The following is a 21,246-nucleotide window of genomic DNA, read 5'->3' as shown; positions in this document are numbered from 1 at the left end:
GGCTGGACATTTTGTAGAGAGCAGCTCATGGCTCGTGAGCAGTTCAATTGTGGCAAATCTTGCAAAGTTCTGACGATAACCACTACATACATATTATGTCAAGAGTTTGATGTTTTCAAGATGCAATTTCTAGTATGTACTAGACCTGCACAGTACGTTCTTTACGGCCCTATATGGAGCTGTGCTGATGGATAACGCAATGCAGAGGAACATAAGTAGTGCAGCGGTGCCGTAAGATGCTAGTGATTCAACTTCAAGGATTTTTTTTTTTTTTTTTTCTTTTAGTACAAAACAAAATTAGCTGTATGGTGGCTGTGAACTCAGCTCAACTGACAAACAGCCGTTTCGTAGATAGCAAACAATTGTCCACCCCCCCGGAAAAAGAGGCTTCGAGCTGTTTATTGCTAATCCCAATTGAAGATTCATGTCAAACAAACAAAACAGAAAAGATTACACGTTATGAAATTTAAACAACGGCATTGTGGACTTTGAACCAGTGGAACCAGCCGAACGTGATATATCGTTAAGGTGTATGTTTGTAGACAATGACGATATCGACAGCTTTGTAACAGAATAGAGGAAGACAATTATCACTCGATTTGAAAAAAAATAAAAAAATAGTGCTTGTACTGACACTTTATTTTTACATCTTTGATTGAAACAGCAAATAATAATCAACTCGTACCTGTGTGAAAGCCACACGTCAACCTCTCAAATTTGGGGAAATTATGTTTCTATCTGCTACAGGGGCTGAGATATAAATTGTTTTGTAGTTGTTGAATTCCTGGGAGAACTTCAGGTTCAGGTTTAAGAGGGTGATTCTATAATCGCCCATTTGGGGAGATGTTGAGCCAGGCGCTTTAGGCCTGAATGGGTTAAATGTCTACAGTGTATTTTGTTTTACATAAGACATGTCTTCAGGAGCTACTAAAGACGGTCATATGTGATGTTTCGGTTCCATTTGTATTTATGTACATACGTATGCAGTAAATAAATGATATACATGTACATGTATTTAACTGTTGTCTGAAGACGGTAGTGATAAAGAAAATCATGTCATCAGTAGTTATTGGAGTATAATTACACAGGAAGTCCACCAACCCGTTTTTCGGTTTGTGTTTAGTGGAGCTATTTGATAGTGTCTCATTTTGTACCAAATATAATTGGAAAAAAACAAACAAAAAAAGCCTGACAGGAGAGTGTGTTACGCCCATACACAACTACTGCACAGATCGGTGTGTCTGTTTCCTGGCGATAGCAGCTGATGTGGTCCAAGATCTCATGTTGTTCACCATCTGTGCACACCATCTGAACGTACAGACTCTACGGCATAAACCTGTAAATGGCAAATCCGTATTTGTACGTTGTATGAGCTTACCTGTCATTACAAATACAGTGGTTGGATTATGCAGCAGCATCTTTTCTGAATATGGTATGACTTCAGCAGAAGCCTTTTCTGTTTCTCAGTCGGTTGGTCGGTGCCAATCTGGAAGTGCCCTTTTTCCATTTGATTGAAAAGGCATCAGTGAAACCAGGAAGCCTTCTGATTTAGCCATTTTGGGTTAGGCCATATGACACTGTGGATTTTATTAGGAGTGGAACTTTCCTGTCCACTGTCGACGTGTACACAAGACTTTCCATTTGCACATCCAGTCAATTTGGAGGGGACTGATTTAACTGTATATAGGCACAAATTTGTCAAAGATTAGCAGGATTAACAGGCTACCTCCCTATATATGTAATTTAACCTGTTTGTAGTCTGCAAGTGATGCAAAGTGTTTTTAAAGGAATGTTACTTTCTTTCATATCTCATCTTTATTATTATTATTATTATTATAGTATGGAGTGAAGAAGTCTTTCATTACCCGGAAGTAAACTTAACATAGTGCAACTGCAAAAAAATAAATCTATAAAAAGAGGCCAAAAATGTATTCATTCATTTATTTAGATGAAATTGCTTATCAACTGCTACCAGGCACATGGTGATTACTGATGGGACAACTCTAACTTTTAGCAAGACCTTAGGCCACAAATCACTGCAGAGCCAGCTGTTTTGTCTTACTTCACTTCATTTCAACACATCTTGCAATTTTGGAGCGATGAAGGAGAGGAGTGTGTACAGCTCTCTGACAATTGGCTGCAAAAACGACCATGTTTACTGCGATAAGCAATTAGCTTAACGGCTTGTCTTGTGGAGGAATAAAGAGGCTTGATAATGAAAGCAGACTATTTAGCTGAGTAGATAGTCAAGCATCAAATCTGAGCTGTGCAGTCATGGTGACGTTTGGAGAGTGCTGTGTATCTGTCCTGTGTGCAGACTGGAACAACTGTTGGCCATTAATCTGCAAAATTGGAAAAGCAGCAAGACCATTTCAAAAGATTCTTAGTTGTAACTTTGCCAGTGCGGCTGAAATCAAGATTTCATGGGAAAATAAATGAAAAATACATGGCAAAAGATTCAATTGAAAAGACTTTTGGAATTGCTGCCACTGTTTTTTCAGCGTTCTGACCCAGACAAAAAGAAACACTGTTGTCAAACAACTGTCACTATGCTGATAAAAGTTAAATCGCGTTTGTTCAGAGAAATGGTGTTTATTTACAATCTATACATCTCCACATTGAATTGTAGTTCATGACAGTGTTTCTCTGCAGCAATTTCCTCGTTAACAGCCTGCCACGTGCACACTCAAAGATAATTCGGAGTAAATGCCAACCTAATGATTCCAATCCAACAGCACAAGCTAATGTTGCCATCTCGAGACATTAGTGTGAACCCTTTGGCAGTTTAAGGCCATTTGGGATTAATTAGCTTCCTTGTTAATGGCTTTGGTTGACACTTTAATGTTGTTGTTAAATGGTTTCATGCATGCAGTGTTGTTAATCCCATTTTTGGATGGCACTGCGAAGGGATTTTTCTTCAAGCATTGCGGGGCCGTGAGTGAGTTCGAGTGACCCAATTTATTTGTTTTCTGAGATACGAGCCATCGTTTGATTGAGCAGTTTGGCAAATAGTGAACAATTCATCCAAAAAAAGAGGCTTTGAGCTAGTTAATGCCACTCACACTTGAGGTTTACTCTCAAACTAAATTTAAAACAAACAGAATTGCACCTTGTGTATTTAAAACAGCCAAACTGCCGGAAGAAAGGCCCCACTAGCTTAATGCTAATGCTAATCTGTGTTGTGGAATAAGCAACTGATAGAAAAATATACTGTAAGAGAACTCAATCATGTCCTCTGTGTCGAATGATTAATATTAGTGCCACAATGATGAGCTCAAAAGATTTGAGGAATTATTATGATTCCCACTTGATTTCTATGCAGGACACGCTCTGCTACAACGTGACTGGCTGCTATACTGCAAATATAAGAACAGGGAAGCTGATATGCCACCACTAATGTTATCTGTAATAATATTAATAGGCGAAGTGAAGATCATGTCTGCTCCTGGTTAAAGCGGGACTGTGGTGGAAGTTTAGACGGATGGATGGTCCACTTGGGTGGGAGCATCCTGGGAAGATGAGAAGGTTCCCCATGTGTCGTCAAGAGCGCTAGTCTTCCCGCTCTCCTATTTTTTGCTTGCCTTTTAAAACTTTTCCACTCTCACGTCATTTTTACGATTCTTTCTTTTTCAAGCATTTCAAGCGTGCTCGTGTTTCAGATGTACTTTTGTTGAGTCTTGTGGAGTTGATTTTAGTCGGTGGAGCTAGCTGCTGCATGTTGACAGTTATGGATTGATATCAGCTCTTGGCAGGGAAATGAAATTCCTTTACGGTATGTCACAAAAAGTCAGTCATGGGAATCTTAAGATGTTTATCGTGGTAAGATTTTGTTGAATTTCCCGTTTTTTATTCACATAGTGGAGAAGAGTTTAGTATTGAATACGGATTAAACTTTGTCTCTGCAGATCAAAACTGAAGGCACTTGTTCTGTACTTTAGGTCTGTGTAACTGCTGATAACATTTATCGCAACAATCAAGTTCTGGTGTATTTTTGTCTCATTCATGCAGCCTTGACAAAACTAAATTGTATCATTTATAATGTAAAATCGTAATAATTAAAAATCCAATTTGTATAGTGGTTTTCTAACCAAAGATGCGTTACATATGTGTGCACAGACAAACAAACAAACAAATAGGGAAATTGTGTTTTTGACAGTAAACGATTAAGCACTGCCTCTGGCAGTCATGAGAGATTAAATAGAACAGGCAATGACCACACAAGGTCTCCGCCGCACCATCTGTGTCTGCCTTAAAATGTCCTCATTTCAGCCTACAAAAACTCCACTTCAAGGTTGTGCTGTTTCACAAGTGTGAACTAAATTAATGTTAAACCCGCTCTTGTCTGTGAATTTGCCTTCATTATTGTTCTTTTTAACTAATCGTTTTAGTTAACGTGATATTTTTGGACAATATCTAAATTTGAAAATTCCTGTTATATATTTTTGTCTATTCGTCATTCATGCTCTGATTACAAAATGAAGAAGAAGTTACTCGGCGGTTACTCAGTACTTAGTATTGTTTTTTTCAGTCAATACTTACTCTTTAGTCGCTGATAGTGTAGTGGTACACATGCCTGAGTTGTGTGCGGGCAGCGTGGGATCGGTTTCCGCTCAGTGACGGTGTCTGTGTGTGCCCCGCGACTGGCTGGCGACCACTTCAGGGTGTAGTCTGCCTTTCGCACATAGTCAGCTGGGACTCCAGGCTCTAGCGCCTTCCCCTGTACAGGATAAGCGGTGTGGAAGATGACATACTTACTCTTGCTCAAGTCAATTTTTGGAGGACTGCTTTTTACTTAGGGCGGCACGGTGGTCGACTGGTTAGCACGTCCGCCTCACAGTTCAGAGGTCGTGGGTTCGATCCCGGCCTCCCTGTGTGGAGTTTGCATGCTCTCCCCGTGCCTACGCCGGTTTTCTCCAGGTACTCCGGTTTCCTCCCACATTCCAGAAACATGCACGGTAAGTTGATTGGACACTCTAAATTGCCCCTAGGTGTGATTGTGAGTGCGGATGTTTGTTTGTCTCTGTGTGCCCTGCGATTGGCTGGCAACCGATTCAGGGTGTCCCCCGCCTACTGCCCTGAGACAGCTGGGATAGGCTCTAGCACGCCCCACGACCCTTGTGAGGATAAGTGTTAAGATAATGGATGGATGCTTTTTCTTGGGTCATTTTATTAAGTAACACTTCTCTTGTTATTCGGGGCTACTCTACCCACCTTTAGCTAACAATAAGGGAGGGGGATTTACCAGCTTTCATGTAAATAATGTTATTGGTTTAGTCCCTATTGGCTGATCCATATTACCCTGGTAGTGTCTGCGTTGTTTGACTTTGTCTTGTCTTTGTCTCTGACTTCAGTTGAGTGGCACAAACCAGCTCAGTCAGTGTTTGTCTGTTTGCTCTGAATAAACATGGATTGCTTCATACATCTGGCGCTGGTGTTGGAGTGCTGATGAACCACAGCTGCACGTCCCTCCTGGAGGTTTATCCTCCGGCAGCCTTGGTGTCCAATGAGGAAAGAATGACATATTCATGTGTTGGGAAACACTCTGAGGGCTGTTCAACATTGATGGGCTTTTAAACAGTAATGCTGTATCCCACATTGGGGACTTTTGCATGAACGACACAACATGAGGAGAAACGACCTCAGTTCCTTGCTCAAGAAGTCTGGCACAACCTAAACTGAAAACAGACGGCGACACCATCATTCAACAAACAAATACAGCAATCCAAAATCAAATTCATATGACTTACAATTTAGAATGAGCAATTCATCCAACGTTGTGTGGGAATTACTGCACAATGTTGGCAAAATGATGGCAAAAATAGGCTGGATGACAACTATTTCAGATTTGAAATCTGCTCTACTCTCTTTGTGTCAAAGATATTCACAGGCCAGACAGGACAGGCTTTACCCCTCTTTCCCCGATGGCTGTCATCAAGCCCCCCAGGCTGCGGTGTGACCCATACAGGCACCCATCCGGAAGGCCCTCTACTCCCATCATCATCTCTTGTATTACAGTATAGCCATGACCTTATTAGGCCACCCCCAGTCTTTACTATAAGAGCAGTCTAACCTAATGACCCAAACGAGGGCACATCCTCACCCCTGACTTCCGAAACGTGACCCACTTCATGTAATCAAACGTATAGTTCCCCCACTTCACTGTTTTTTTTTTTTCTCTTCATCTTTGCGATCAACATTTTCAAGCAGGTCACAGATTTGTTTTAGTTCAGATTCGTCTGATTCAATCAGTCAACCTGCTCATGTCAGGATTGTGACAGCAGTTGGTTTGGGAAGGAAGCAAGCAGTTGTCCTTGCACGGTGCCTGTAATTGTGGCTGCAATAGTGTGTATGTTGAGGACACATGTATATGTTCTTTAGTGCTATTTTTATGCATGTAGGCTGACATTATGTTGACTTTAAGTGTGGACGTGTCAGCCGAGCTAGCATGGTGAAAGTTGGATGCTGCGTGTCTGCTGAGCAGACAGCCACAATGCCGATGAATTTTTCATCAAAGACAAAGTGAGCGTTGAGCCAAGTGAGTTGCTAGTGTAGCTGAGCTTGTGGGGCTTTGCTAATTAACTCCCACGTACTGCTTAAATATGTAACGTTTTTGACGTTAAACTAGCATACAACTTCAAATCAATGAAATGAAATGAAATCACTGATTTAGCAGTTACAGAAGTGATGTATGATACCACACTGTAAAAAACACAATATTTGTTTGGGCTAAAACAGTCATTTAAGTTGGAACAACTTTAAAATATACATTATTGACATTCATGGCAGCAATGTTAGTTAACACAAGAAAGCAAGCAAGTGATTTGCTCCAAAACAATTTGCTAACTTGTTTTTACTTACCTTTAAAGGGGAAGTCAACCCAAAAATGTCCTTTACAATATATTCTATGCAGATCCACTAGTCGAAACACAGCATTCTGATTATTATTATTGGGTTTGTGGAGCATGAGTTAAATGGTAAAGTCCACCTGATTTTGTAAATCTCACGGTATGGACATTTTGCTACTTGCTGTTGACTGAAAATGACATCACAGTTGCTCAGGGCTCAGCTGACAACCAATCACGGCTCAGCTTCAGAAAACAGGTGAGTCGTGATTGGTCATTACGTGAGCCCTGAGCAACTGTGATGTCATTTTCAGTCGACAGAAAGTGACAAAATGGCCGCCCCCAGAGATGTCTAAAAACAGGTGGATTTTTCTGCTTAACTCATATTCCACAAACGCAATATTATTCAGAATGCCATGTTTACACTAGTGAAGGTGCATAGAACTTAATATTGCAAATACTTTTTTGACTTTCACTTTAAGTTGTGTTTGGGGTGTAGTCTGCCTTCGCCCATTGACGGCTGGGATAGGCTCCAGCAACTCCCCGCGACCCTGTATAGGATAAGCGGTTTGGAAGATGACATGACATGACTTTAAGTTGTAAACTCTTATTTCTTTGCTGAAAATGCGGGACAGCTAATTTTCACATTAGGGCCCAACTCAAAATTTTATTGAGGTTGTGTATATATATGTATATAACTTGTTCCTTTTATATTGTGTATTTTGTTTGCCTATGCCTGCAACTCAATTCTGTACTAAAGCAATCAATTCATAAAAAAAGCAATCCACTTTCACAATTTAGATTCTTAATACCTAGCACCACCTGGTCAGATAAAGAAAGAGCACCAAAATACTCAGATTGCTGAGATTCAGCATATGGTCCACTTCTACAGATTCGCAAATTACATGACATGTGTTAACTATACACTCAAATGCAATTCAAAGATGTAGAAATGACGTGTTACCGAATTCAATAGGAACATCTTTTTAAGATTAAGAAACCTACATACAAATGTCAACATCACGGTTGAAACCATTTTGTCTTGTAGCTGGGACGAGAGCAGCTCCATCAGCAGTGGCCTGAGTGACGGCTCCGACAATCTGAGCTCTGAGGAATTCATCACAAGCCCCACCCTCAACTCACTTCCTTCCACTCCCATTGGCTCCCGCAGAAACTCAGCCATTGTGGTAAGTGCCACGTGCTCACAGTCTACCACACACACACACGCACACGCACAAAGTCTATATCTGTGTTAGTATTGATTAAGGTGTTAATCCGCTAAAATGCTGATTAATGCTTTATGCACTTGGCACATGTTCTTACTGGGCACACACTTCTACACAAAAGCAGCAGCAGGTAGCAGAGCTCAGACACAAAGCCTCATTAAGTATTCTGCGCACACGCTCATCTGCGGCGATTAATGTGTAACACACCAGTTTTGGGCGTTTGGACTGTCATTTATGTAATTTTCCAATACTATTGCATGAAATTATGTTCGCACCTTCGACACCCGGGGAGATGCATTTAGTCCAATTCGGCCTGTGATTTAATACATTGCGATGTCCAAACTAATTTGAGTCAGATGGGCAAAGTCAGGATGCATCAATTTATGGATCAATTGAACATAATCTCAATTAAAAAAAAAAAAGTGCTTCTAATGAGTCGCGGTTTCTAATATTTCCAATATTTGGTATCCAAACGCTGAGTAGGGATGAGGTGGGACTTAATCCATCTGCCGCTTTCCGTTACTGCCATTGTGTGATGTAGGTTACACCTCCACAGTGTGGTTAATGTGAGAGCTGTAGTGGGATTTTAGAGGGGGCTAGAATGAAGCGCGGCCGAACAGGAATCGGCGTAACCATAGCAACAGTACTGCAGTGATGCTGAGAGTGCGGCTCTTTGTCTTGTCCTATACTTGAAGGACGGGTCTCGGACTCACACCCGTGCACGGGGGCCATCTGCCGTCCAGCATTCGGGCCAGTGAGCTAGAAGAACCTACAGGGCGTCGTCTCCCTCCATGTCTTGTTGCCGGAGCCATAGAAATGATTGCCCCCTTTGGCACCACTACCATGGCAACCAAGCATCACATCATCATGTGCCCCATATCGTCTGATAGAAACACAACTGCCTGCGTTCTAAGGCGACACTTCTCTTAAATGGTGCCCTTTTGTTTTGTGTCTGTAAAATAGTGTTGTTCCTCATCTCTAACGGAACACACATTTATCATTCCTCGTGCCCGACAGGATGAGAGGAAAGAAATTGAAGAAAGTGGGACAAAGGGTGGAGGGAATGGAGCTCTACTGACAGAAAAGGTGGATTTGCTTATCTCTACCTAAGATGTGTGTGTGTGTGTGTGCGTTCATTCCGTCTCCCCGTGGGGCCTATTGTTTTTTAATAAAAAAAGGAATCCAGCCTGAGTCCTTGTGAGAGCACACAGAAAAAAACGGTGTGTTGAAATCATTCAATTTTATTTCATCAAGTGGTTGCACAAAATAAAATCATCTGGATCCCGATACAATTTTTAGGTAGATATGTACATTCAACTTAAAAAATGTATCTGGATCCAGATGATTTTATTTCGTGCCACCACATGACAAAAAAAAAAAAATGGAGTAAATTCAACAAAAACTTTTTTCAGTGCAGCCAGGTGCAACTGTTTGAACTGTCACAGACACACACACACTCACACACACACACACACACACACACACGTACACGTACGCATTATGCACAAACAACACCTTATCAGATGCAGAGTGTGTGAATGTGAACACTCTTTGTAAACTGCACATGTCTGTTCTTGGATGAGCTCCGTTGCCTTAACATAAACGGTCATGGTGAGTAGGCAAACTTTTTCTTCCTGTTTCTTATCATTTTAACGTTGATTGCCACCCGACTTGTTAAACCAGAAGTGCGACCCGTCCGTTGTAAGTGACACCTGCTGCCTGGGAGCTTTATGCTGCCTGAGGTTGTTTTCAGTTTGACTGCCGGGGATGGGTGGAGCAAACTGGAGACTATATGCCCGACTTAGCTGCAGTATCAATTTCTCCTTGTTTTTTTTGTTTGTTTTCAGGCATACTGTGAATATAAAAAAACTGCAATCTGTTCGGACAACAGTTGTTTGCGATTACATTTTTGGTTTGAAAAAAAAAAAAGAGATTTTGTTTGGGAGATTTTGTTACGGTCCAATGAAAGCAACACCATCGTCTAAGGACTAAAAATCTATCAATTCTAATTTATCAACGTTTTCATTATTTTATCTCAATCTGCTGTGAATCCCCTGAAGCTGTGAAAACAGATGAGCAGATAACCATTATGTCATTAAAGTTAACCACGGCATACTTAAGCGGAAATCAACCCAAAGATATTTTTTTCAAGAATATGTTCCCAGCAGGCCCACTTGCTGGAACACGGCATTCTGATTACTATTGCGTGTGTGGAATATGAATTAAGCAGTAAAATCCACCCCTTTTTAGCCATCTCAGGGGGCGGCCATTTTGTCACTTCTCGACTGAAAATGACATCACAACTGCTCAGGGCTCAGGTAAGGACCAATCACGGCTCAGCTTCAGAAAACAGGTCAGCCGTGATTGGTCCTTACCTGAGCCCTGAGCAGTTGTGATGTCATTTTCAGTCGACAGAAGTGACAAAATGGCCGCCCCCAGAGAGGGCTAAAATTGGGTGGATTAACTCTTATTCCGCAACCGCAATATTTATCAGAATGGCTTGTTTCAATTAGTGAGCTTGGGTAGAACATATTCTTGAAAAAAATATGCTTGGGTTGACTTCCCCTTTAAGTCACAAATGGAGTAATAGGAAGTGCTACAATGTTGCAATCATTATAGCAACCTTTCCGAACCTTTACTGAGCCAAGGCACCCATTTTACATAGGAAAAATCTCATGGCGCACCACTGAACAAAAATACTGAAAATAACAATGACCTCATCTCAATTTACTCACAAATTGATTTTCTCAGTGTGAAGTCTGGGCATGTTTAATCGGAGCACAAATCGGATACAATCGCAGCAAGCTACGACTGTATGAATGGCAACATGTGGATACACAGCTTTATTGTATTTTCTGCCATTTAATTAACAAGCGTTTCATTGTTCTGCCTCTCGCTATTCGTTGGTGGCATAATTAGATGAAAAAAATATATTTGTATATATTTGTAATTGGTAAATGACAATTTTCAGACATACCAAGTGTAATTGGATTTTTTTTCCCCCATGGTACACTTGATGATTTCTCACAGCACCCTGGTTGGCAATCACTGCATTATAAGCAATATACGCACAAAATAATCTAAAAATATGTTCTCATGTAAATATTTGTTAATACAATCTATGTCTTTCTAGATGCGCACAGATGCTGAGAAAAGGTCTCTGGTGGAAAGTGGACTGTCATGGGACAGCGACAATTCCAAACCCAGCCGGAAGAGTCTGGGCAGCGGCACCTACGATACAGGAAGCCTCAAGTCCGAGTCAGACAATAAATGGAAAAAATCGAGGTCGCTGGTGGACGCTCATGAAGGAGGAAAGGGCGAACTGAAGAAACCTCAGACGCTGGGCCACGGGCATGCCTTGAAGAAGGGAAGAAACCCACCGGTGGCAGTCACCTCGCCGATCACGCACACACCTCCGAGTGGGCTAAAATTGGCAGGTGAGCTCACAATTGCACTCGGTGAGGTTCTCCGCTTTGAATGCGCTTCTGAGCTGGTAAATAAGCAGCACACTGACACATTGCTCGAGCTTAGTATTCTCTGTTCCGACAGTCACACGCCCACACATAGTGCCAGACACACTCGCTGTCTTTGTCCACACACATTCACCCGCAGCTGCAGCCCACCCTCTGGGCCTTTAGTTAGTGGTGCCATGTATCAAACGCCCATTGCCACCCACTCCCTTCCTGCCAGCCAACCACACACACACACACGCACGCACTGAAAAACAGGTTTTTTTTGGCTATTTTTTTTTTTTTTTTTTTTTTTTGTAATTCTTCCCGTTTCCCTTCCTTTTATATCTGAGCTTTCTGTTGAGCCCTTCCTAAAGAAAACAATGCATGTGCGCGTGTATGCCTGGAACATTTGAAATGATTCCAACCGTACAAAATGTCAGCCATCACACTACTGTAAAGATGAGCACACTCATTTGCATAAAAGTCGGACAATGGTGGGGATTGTGCAGCTCCTTCTCAAGCACGTCATCCGTGTGCTGTTTTTATTAGGGCACGCGTGTGCACACCCCACACACAATCATAAAACAACAGGATATTGGCCATGGCTTTCTGTGCCAGTCTACATAGGCAGCGGCTATATAAACAGTTCTTTCTCTTGCATGCGGGGCGATCCTATGATTAAATAACCATGAACTGAACCGACCAGCCGCAGAGTTTTGTACCATCTTATTATGTAAAATATGTGGCGGGCACCAATACGGTCGTTGCAAATAATTCAATCTGTTAATTTCTGATTTACCACAGGCGTTAATGCCGGTGTCATTTTTTTTTTTTTTTTTTGAGAATCAAGTAATGAAAAGAAAAATATATTAAGATTTTGGATGATTTTGTAGAATTGATTGAAGGGCATTATTTGGCTGCCAGCTCTTGATGATTTAATAACAGTCATTATTTTCTCTTCATCTTTTTTTCTCCATAGTGAATCAGGAGCAGTTAATGCCCATCCTGGTGAATATAATGTTTCAAGTTTAATTTGCAATGTTTAAAAAGAATATATTTCCAAAAACCCAAAATGGTCCTCATTAGTCTCCCTGTTATATTGTCCAATGAGTTAGTTGTTGTCGAATCCAGCCAATAAACAGGCTGGCATGTGGCAGTAAAATAAAATAACCACCTCCAAGGTTAACAACCTTACTTGGTGTTCAGCTCGATATTGAGTGACAGAAAATGTCGCTTTTGAGCAAGCGATTATTTCTGTCGCAATAATCCAGGCTTTGTTTGTCAAAAATGTATGCGTGCACCCTAATTCTATCAGTAAACGTTATTCTCACTGCATGTGTAACCCTGCGTCAAGTTTGTGACTCTACAGTACAATCTTTACATTTATAAAAGAAGTCAAAAACGTCACATTGCTATAAGCGCCATTAACTGGGAGGTGTGTGTGTGAGTGCGTTTTGTGGGTTTAGAAATACCGTTAAGTGACTCCAGATGGCTCACGGCTGCACGCCGATGGGTCTCATTCAACAGCAGCTCTTTGAGTGTGTTAATGTCTTGTATATAAACCTCCATAACAAGTCCCATTGGATCCAAATTAAAAGCGTGAGCATTGTGAGCTTTCACGAGCGTGGCCAATGCTCGCGAGCTTGCATTTGTCTGATGGACTCGTAAGCGTATTTTTCACATAATAACTTTCGTGCCAGTCTCAGCAATTTGCCAATAGGGACACACGTGGGGCTGATTCGTGTAGCTTTACCTCAGATTTCCTGTCAACAACAAAGGAGAAATTTGGTTTGACAGTGTTCCATGGACTTCGGTGGCCGCAGACACAATTTGCTAATGCGAACAGCAGTTTTCCACAGCCGGATCACCGCAGCTGTGACACACACACACACACACATATACACATTGCTGGAAAGTAAGTATTTTATTTTAAGTTGATCGGAATGGAAAAGAGGAGTAAGTGTATGATAAGCATGCGTGCAAAACCGAAGTTGGCTGTGAGTCGGGTCTGTCTGCTCAGGCATGGCTTTGGTTTCATCAGCAGACAGACGTGTAGGTGTTCAGATAACGTATCACTTTCTAATATGTTTTTTTTGGGGGCTTATTCTTCGCAAGAGACACTTTTCAGGTGTTTGTTTGTCTTTGTTTCCCTCTCTAGGTACAGTCAAGGCAGATGGAAAGCCGTCAGATAAGTCTCGATTAGCGGTGAAAAACTCCAGTCTTCAGCGCTCTTCTTCCGATGCCGGGAAAGACCAGCGCAATGGGACCAGTTCTTGTGAGCAGCGTAAACCTCCATCAGGTCTTGCCAGGCCATCAGCCGGAGGGAACTTTGGCTTCAAAAAGCCCACAACAAATTATAGCGCTTCACCTGCGGTGAGCGCAGGTGGCAACATTGCCAAGACATCTGGTATTCCAGTCAAACCAGCAGCAGGTGGACGGAAGACAAGTCTGGATGTCTCCAACAGTGACCAAAGTGGATTTTTGTCTCCCAATGCCAGGACGTCCCTCCAGTACCGCTCTCTGCCCCGCCCAGCCAAGACAAGTACCTTGACTTTAACCCGGCCCAGCTCAGCGCGTCCGGTGAGCACCACAGTGGACGCAGGCTCTGGGCTAACCAAACCCTCTGGCACGGCCCCCCTGGGCCCGAGGCTCAAAGAGCAGGCCGGACTCAGTCCCGGAACAGTAGGGCTGAGTAAAACGGGCAGTCGCGGGATCCCGAGTCCTGTCAATCAGACGGACAGAGAGAAGGAGAAGGAGCGGGCCAAAGCTAAAGCCGTGGTGTCGGACTCGGAGTGCGGAGGTGGCTCTCTGAAGGGCAGTCGGGTGCAGGCTGCTGCCGAGAACGGGGGGAGGCTGCAGGGGCTCAGACCTCCCAGCTGCAAGGGCACAGATCTACCATCATCGAACACACACAGGTGCTTAAGGTGCTTTGTAATGTCAGCCAGTGATTCCCAACCACATTACCATGAGAGATCATCGAATGTTAGTCAAATGGTCCAATTTGATTTCATTGGTTTGAAAATTACACAGGCCGACACCAAAATGTAATCACAGATGGCTTTGTGTCCCTCGGTGTATTTTTAACACTGAATTAAAAAAAAAAAGTCTTTATGGCTGCACGGTGGTCGACCGGTTAGCACTTCCACCTCACAGTTTAGAGGTCGTGGGTTCGATCCCGGCTCCGGCCTTCCTGTGTGGAGTTTGCATGTTCTCCCCGTGCCTGCATGGGTTTTCTCCAGGTACTCCGGTTTCCTCCCACATTCCAAAAACATGCATGGTAAATTGATTGGACACTCTAAACTGCCCCTAGGTGTGATTGTGAGTGCGGATGTTTGTCTTTGTGTGCCCTGCGATTGGCTGGCAACCAGTTCAGGGTGTCCCTCGCCTACTGCCCGAAGACAGCTGGGATAGGCTCCAGCACGCCCGCGACCCTTGTGAGGATAAGCGGTATAGATGATGGATGGAAATGTCTTTACTTTTTCCTAGCACATCATATTTTTCAGATTTTTTTTTTTTTACTTATAAAAGCTAACACAATACTGATTTTACCTTTCAGAGCTATGGCATTTCAGAAAAAAATCCACCTGTTGCTAAACGTAACCCTTAAAGCGGAAGTCAACCCGAACATGTTTTTTTTAAGAATGTGTTTTATGCAAGCCCACTCGTTGAAACAAGGCATTCTGATAAATATTGCGTTTGTGGAATAAGAGTTAATACACCGTTTTGTCACTTCTGTGGACTGAAAATGACATCACAACTGCTCAGGGCTCAGGTAACGACCAATCAGTGCTCCGTGATTGGTCGTTACCTGAGCCCTGAGCAGTTGTGATGTAGTGGGCCTGCTGGGAACATATTTGTGAAAAAAATGTTTTTGGGTTGATTTCCCCTTTAATTCATAAATATTAATACATTACAATATTGTATCACAGATCACAGATAGCATTATTTTTTTACTATGAAACTGCAATGTGCTAGGGTAAAAAAACACGAAAAATTCTCACTCAGTGCAAACAATTCCTGTAGAAAGGTTTACGTGCATCTTTGATTTCAAAATTTGGTAAATATTCATTGACCAGTGTTATTTAATTCCTACATTTACATTGTATTTGCTCATCTTGCTATGCCAGCAAAGTCTAGTGACAGGTAAGCTATTCCTCCAGATGGCAGAAGGGACAATTAAACTACCTTTGTAATCAACTATAACTGTCTCAGATTTCACACTGAAAAAGTCAATCTGTGAGCAAATTGAGATTCAGCTCATTATTTTGGTGCATATCGACTTTTTCTGACATTTTCCGTTCTGAAAAGTCCGACTATGCATTTGTTTCTTTGTCTATAGGCTGTCTGGCTCACGCAGCCTGACCAAACCTCCGTCAGTTTCCCATCTCGACAAGCTCAACTCCAACCACCCGGAGGCGGTCGGCGCTCAGGACTCCTTGCCTCCGAAGATTCCTCCTTACTCAAAGCTTCACGAGCTCGCCGGCTCCACAAGCGCCTGCCTTACCCCCAGCCCCGCCCCTCTGCTCAATGTCAACTCTTCAGCCTGCTTCTCCGGCTCAGGGATGGGCTTGGGGCCTCGGCAAGTTACTTCTCTCGGGGTCGAGGGCAGCGCTAGGAGCACCTCTCCCCTGCTCTACCCTCGCATGTCTGGTCTGCATCGCAGCATGGAGTCCCTGCCTTTCCAGATGAGCGTGGCTTCGGAGCTGCAGCACAGGGCTCGGGACAAGTCGGTGAGAGGCTACACCTCCAGTGAGTCCAGGGACAACGATCGACGTGAGGACAGAGGCCCTCCCGCTAGCTGGAGCTCTGGAACTAAAGTGTCCATGACAGAGACAGACAGGTGAGACTAAGCATGTGAAGGCAAACGCCTGCATGGGTGTACGTTAAGATTACGTCTTTGAGTTATTCTGTAATATAACGCCATCTAGAGGTTAGCTGTGGAACTCCCTGTGGGACTGCCTTCTGATCTAAAAAGGCAATATAGTATTAAATCAGGATGTGTGCGGGTTTGTCACGAAAGGAGATTGATGACTAACTTCAAATCGTCATTCAAGAGTAGCTTCTTATTTTGATGATAAACCGCGATGCCAAGTCTAGTTGCACACGACCACCTGCCCATCCATCCATAAGAAACTGCAAGACTCTTATCACTCATTGTCTGTTTTCAATGTCATAATTACTGGATGAATACAACCGTCTTCTCAGTTTGCTGTGTCTTCTATACTGCCTGCCTGCTTTAAATCATGTCATTGTTTGATCGCCACAGTTGTCAAAGGGATAGAAACACTCTGCCAAAGAAAGGTTTAAGGTACATACACACACACTGTTTGCAAAATAAAACCCCATCAAGGATATGCATTTGCTGCGTTTCACAAATGTTTGTGTCCCCTCAACTAATCAGCACTGCCTTTGTCCTCAATCTGTGTAGCTTCAGCAGTGCCTCCCATGTTGAGTTTGATGGAAAGGAGAAAGGAGAGAGGAGACACTCTCACACTATTCTGAGCATGACTGACTCGCTCACTCTTCCGATGCTGTCATCCTCGCCCGCTTCCTTGCCCCGCTCCTCCATTAACAGTGCAGGTGCGTCAAGTCAATTCCATTCATGCATATTTTATTGACACTCCGCAACCACTTGCGCAATCCAGATCCACCTCAGAAGCTGTGTGAAATATTTTGCCTTCATACCAATACAAAGGCTCAGTTATGACTGAAATTGTCAAAACGGCAATTGAAAAGCATTTGTACGTACAGTACAAGATTCATTATTTATTTACACATTATTATTTACACAATATGATCCAGTCCAGTTGCACTGCACAGCAAACTGCTATAAACCACAATATTAAGTTATTAAATAAATATCTCTCATAAAAGCACAGTGATGGTGTATACAAGATTGAGACATTGCCATTAATAGAGTTGGAAGTGACCATCCCCCTACTTGCACCTTAGCAGTGCCAAGCCCGCTTGGTGGACCTCCAAGGATGACTCGATCCAACAGCATCCCAACACAAGAGGCGTCCACTGAGCTCTACGGGGCGTCTCCGCTGGGAAGCACCTTATCGCTGGCTGAACGACCCCGCAGTTTAGGAATGGTTCGCTCGGGATCCTTCAGGGACAAGGAGCTGAATGATGAAGGTTAGACAACAGAAAGATGTCTTTTCAGTTTACACATACCGCTCCAAAAAAAAAAATAAAATAGGGAAATTCACTGGGTGAAATTTCAGGATGAACCTAAAATGCACTATAAACTTTACAGGTGAACTTAATTTGACCTTTTCTAAAAATAATAATAATAATAATAATGATAATGTTTCTGAACTTTTTGCACCGCTGTTCTCTGAGTAGCAAACTTAACAGTCATTGACAGTCCTAGCTTTAATGACGCCCTGTGCAAGACCCCCCGTTTGATGTCCCCCACCCATCATGTCTTCTCACTTTCTTCTACAGAGGTAGACAAATTCCTCATTCAAATACCAATGATTTACATGTTATAATGGCAACAGAAAATTATTTTGTATTGTATTTTTTTTGGGGGGGGTGGCATATTGTACATACCAGCAACTGCCACTGGCTGTAAAGATTTTACTGCATTTTAGGTTCATCTTCAAATTTCACTCAAAAGTCAACTATCTCTAACCCTCGCTAATCACCTTGCTTTTGCGTGCAGTTCATGGATCTGTCATCTCCTTGGCATCCAACGCCTCGTCAAGCTACTCGTCGGTGAGTGGGAATGCCATCCAGTCGCAGGTAGCTACAAATGAGTCCCTTCTCCCTCTTCTTCCTCTCCCAACCCTCTCTTCCTTCCCTCACGGCTGTCGCTTCTTTCTCTAATGTCTCCACTTTTCTTCCCGCCGCATCCAAAGGCAGAGGAAAGGATACAGGGAGAGGTGCGTGTTGTTTCCGCTGCTCTGTCACTTTTCTTCCCTTTCGTCTAATGAGAAGAAATCTGTCTCGCATTCCCATACACCCTTCATTGAAATTGTCTCTGTGGAGCATGTGCCACATTCACACACAACCTGTTTTCCCTTCAGCAAATCCGGAAACTGAGGAGAGAACTGGAGTCTTCCCAGGAAAAAGTGTCAAACCTGACCACTCAGCTGTCAGCCAATGTAAGTCGCCCTCAAGATGAATTTGGAATAGCTACGTTAACAAAGCTGTTTACAGTGTGTCACACATTTGCAAGAGATTGCATAGCCACCCGAGTTCATTATTTACACTTGTAAAAAACACAACTTGTATTTTGGGGGGCTTAAATAGTCATTTAAGTTGGAACAACTTTCACATATAAATTATTGACATTTATGGCAACACTGTTTGTTAGCAAAACAAAGCAAGCAAGTCCAAAACAATTTGTTCAGTTGTTTTTTTTTTTACTTATATTTTTAAATTGTAAGATAAAATAAGGGGAAATGAGTTTTGGTCAACTAATTTCTTTGTTGAAAATGCTGGAAAGACAATTTTCACATTAGCAAAACTTAAAATGTTTTGTTGAATTGCCCTACTTAAGATTTTATCAAAGTTTCTTGTCTTGAAAAATTTTTTTTTTTTTTTTTTTTTTTTTTTTTGCAGTGTAGTATAGTAGGTCAGTACAGTATTCCAAACCTGTTTATTAATAATGATCTGCTGTAATGATGATCTAATATGACCAAGCACCAAGGTTGTAAAATAATACATCTCAGATTTTTTTTTTTAAATCTGCTTGAAAGGCACTTTGAAAAAAACATTTTTTTTTTTAAATTACCTTGACAAATAAACTGTAATTAATTGGAATTTAATAATTGCCCAGCCTTACCATGTACAGACTCATACACATAATTTTCTTTCAGGACGTCATCAATGTAGTGAACAAAATGGCTACAGCTCTGTGATGAATCCAGAGTTATCCATGTATGTCACAAAACAAGGTCAAAGTGTATTCCATGAACCTTGTAGGACAAAACACCATAACATCAGTCAATGTCCAAGCCTCGTGAGGGAGGACGCGACGGTTGACTTTTAGTGTCTTGCAAAACAGATACATAGATGAAAGTTCTTGACGTGACTATTCTGATTCCGATTATTTTTTTTGTTCAATCAGGCCAATCTGGTGGCCGCCTTTGAGCAAAGTCTTGCCCTGATGACAACCCGACTGCAGAGCCTGTCATTAAGTCATGAACAGAAGGTACCCAACGACACTTTCACACAAACTCGAATTCCAGCCGCATTTCGTCACAGAGACGAAAATCTCCGCACTCGGCGTCTTTTGCAGCGAAGTGACTTTAATGACAACCTGCGGCGAGAAAGGAATGCGCCTTTGAGGCCCTCGCCGCATTTGCACTGTGACTTGGGATCAGGGGAGCCCGAGAAGGGGATCAGCGAAAGAAAAAGCTCAGTCAAGCCTCGATCAGTTTGCGTGCGCACATCGCATTCCGACATTCTTCGCCCCTCATATCGCATTGAGTGTGAATAAAGCGATCCGAGCTGGAGGGGCTATGTCCACTGTGTGTTTAAATGTGAGGAGTCTCTCGCGGCCTTTCATGCCTTGCTGCTTCCACTGAAAGGCCCGTCTGGGCCGCTCCAAAACGAGCTTTTGTTGTTGGTGCCAGCGCGCTGACCTGTGCAGGAGCTGCAGTCTCTTTAACCTTGAGGAGATGGGACAGGTTTAAAGTGCACGATGGATGACTTAAGCACACATAAGCAGCACCGTATGGGGCTTGACTCGTCATAGCTTTGAAGTAGTCACATTTTCAAGATCGAGCCTCGCTGGCGTCCCACTGTTTTTTTTTTTTTACAACAAAAACACCAGACATTCCTCCTCCTACAGGAATCTTTTTTTTTCCTCTCTCCGTGCAGGACACTGAGCTGATAGAGCTGCGGGAGACCATCGACGCTCTGAAGGCCAAAAATGATGAAGCGCAGGCCGTAATACACGTAGCCTTAAACCACCCAGATAACGGTAAAGGTGGAGAAATGATTCTGATGACTTCCTCTGCCCCTTTGAACGGCTACCTGATGATGAGTGCTTTGCCCGTGTTTTCTTCAGACCTGCGAATTCGTCGCCAGAACTCGTGTGAAAGCATCTCCAGCCTCAACAGTCTGACCAGTATGTCAAGTGTAGGCAGCTTGAAGGACCAGGATGCCAAGAAGAAGAAGAAAAAGAGCTGGGTAAGGACGAAGGCAACTTTCCGCTCTTTCTCATTGCTCAGCTCGATCAAGTAGGATCACTCTGTGTAGTGCTTTTTGTTTATTTCAGGTCTTTGAGGTAAGTGTGTTTACAGTAATCCCCTTTTTTCGCCCCTCGAAAAATGTTGCCTACAGCTGAAACTGGAAATATACCAAAATTACAAAGTATGATCCAAAAAAATTGTCATCTTCTTTCCAAGTCATCTCACGCCATTAAAATGACTAGTACACTGCACAGGCAGTGAAGACCAGTGGTAACTTCCAGTAACAACCCAGGCTAAACTTTGCTCCTCCCCAACACGCGTCGCTTGTCTCTGTGGAGATGCATTACTTCAACAGACTTTGTAGACACATTACTGCTTTCCTATTTGTGCATAACTTTGTTGTCATCTTGTGACATCTTGGGATGTAGAAAGAGCACAAAATGTCAATAGGTGAGTTTTTGAGGGGATAGCTGGTGATAGGCTTCACATGAAAAAACATGAATAGATAAATTCATGAATAGGGAGCCACGAATATGCAGGAGAGTAGTGGATTGTGTACCTCCACAATCTGCCGTGG

At 42.7% G+C, this 21,246-nt stretch overlaps 1 protein-coding gene across 15 annotated transcripts in view; it reads left to right on the top strand.

Annotated features, from left to right (window-relative positions):
* The window catches only part of nav1a (neuron navigator 1a), an 84,399-nt gene that overhangs the window by 55,293 nt on the left and 7,860 nt on the right, over nucleotides 1-21,246 (top strand). For 7 of the 15 annotated variants that reach the window (XM_086044965.1, XM_086045698.1, XM_086045613.1 and 4 more), the window contains 14 exons: nucleotides 7,891-8,029; nucleotides 9,086-9,154; nucleotides 11,202-11,505; nucleotides 13,679-14,435; nucleotides 15,860-16,360; nucleotides 16,787-16,828; nucleotides 16,949-17,100; nucleotides 17,473-17,658; nucleotides 18,191-18,270; nucleotides 18,387-18,410; nucleotides 18,555-18,632; nucleotides 19,601-19,684; nucleotides 20,356-20,458; nucleotides 20,546-20,667. In XM_086044965.1, the coding sequence (XP_085901091.1) occupies nucleotides 7,891-8,029; nucleotides 9,086-9,154; nucleotides 11,202-11,505; nucleotides 13,679-14,435; nucleotides 15,860-16,360; nucleotides 16,787-16,828; nucleotides 16,949-17,100; nucleotides 17,473-17,658; nucleotides 18,191-18,270; nucleotides 18,387-18,410; nucleotides 18,555-18,632; nucleotides 19,601-19,684; nucleotides 20,356-20,458; nucleotides 20,546-20,667 (2,641 nt within the window). The remainder of the gene's footprint in view (nucleotides 1-7,890; nucleotides 8,030-9,085; nucleotides 9,155-11,201; nucleotides 11,506-13,678; nucleotides 14,436-15,859; nucleotides 16,361-16,786; nucleotides 16,829-16,948; nucleotides 17,101-17,472; nucleotides 17,659-18,190; nucleotides 18,271-18,386; nucleotides 18,411-18,554; nucleotides 18,633-19,600; nucleotides 19,685-20,355; nucleotides 20,459-20,545; nucleotides 20,668-21,246) is intronic. The other 8 variants (XM_086045763.1, XM_086045530.1, XM_086045136.1 and 5 more) reach the window with 7 other exon arrangements.

The sequence above is a fragment of the Filicampus tigris genome, chromosome 1, assembly GCF_054856515.1.
Source record: "Filicampus tigris isolate MCC_2025a chromosome 1, RoL_Ftig_1.0, whole genome shotgun sequence".
NCBI lineage: Eukaryota > Metazoa > Chordata > Actinopteri > Syngnathiformes > Syngnathidae > Filicampus > Filicampus tigris.
Note: the sequence above shows the minus strand (reverse complement) of the source record. Positions and strands in the feature narration are given on the sequence as shown.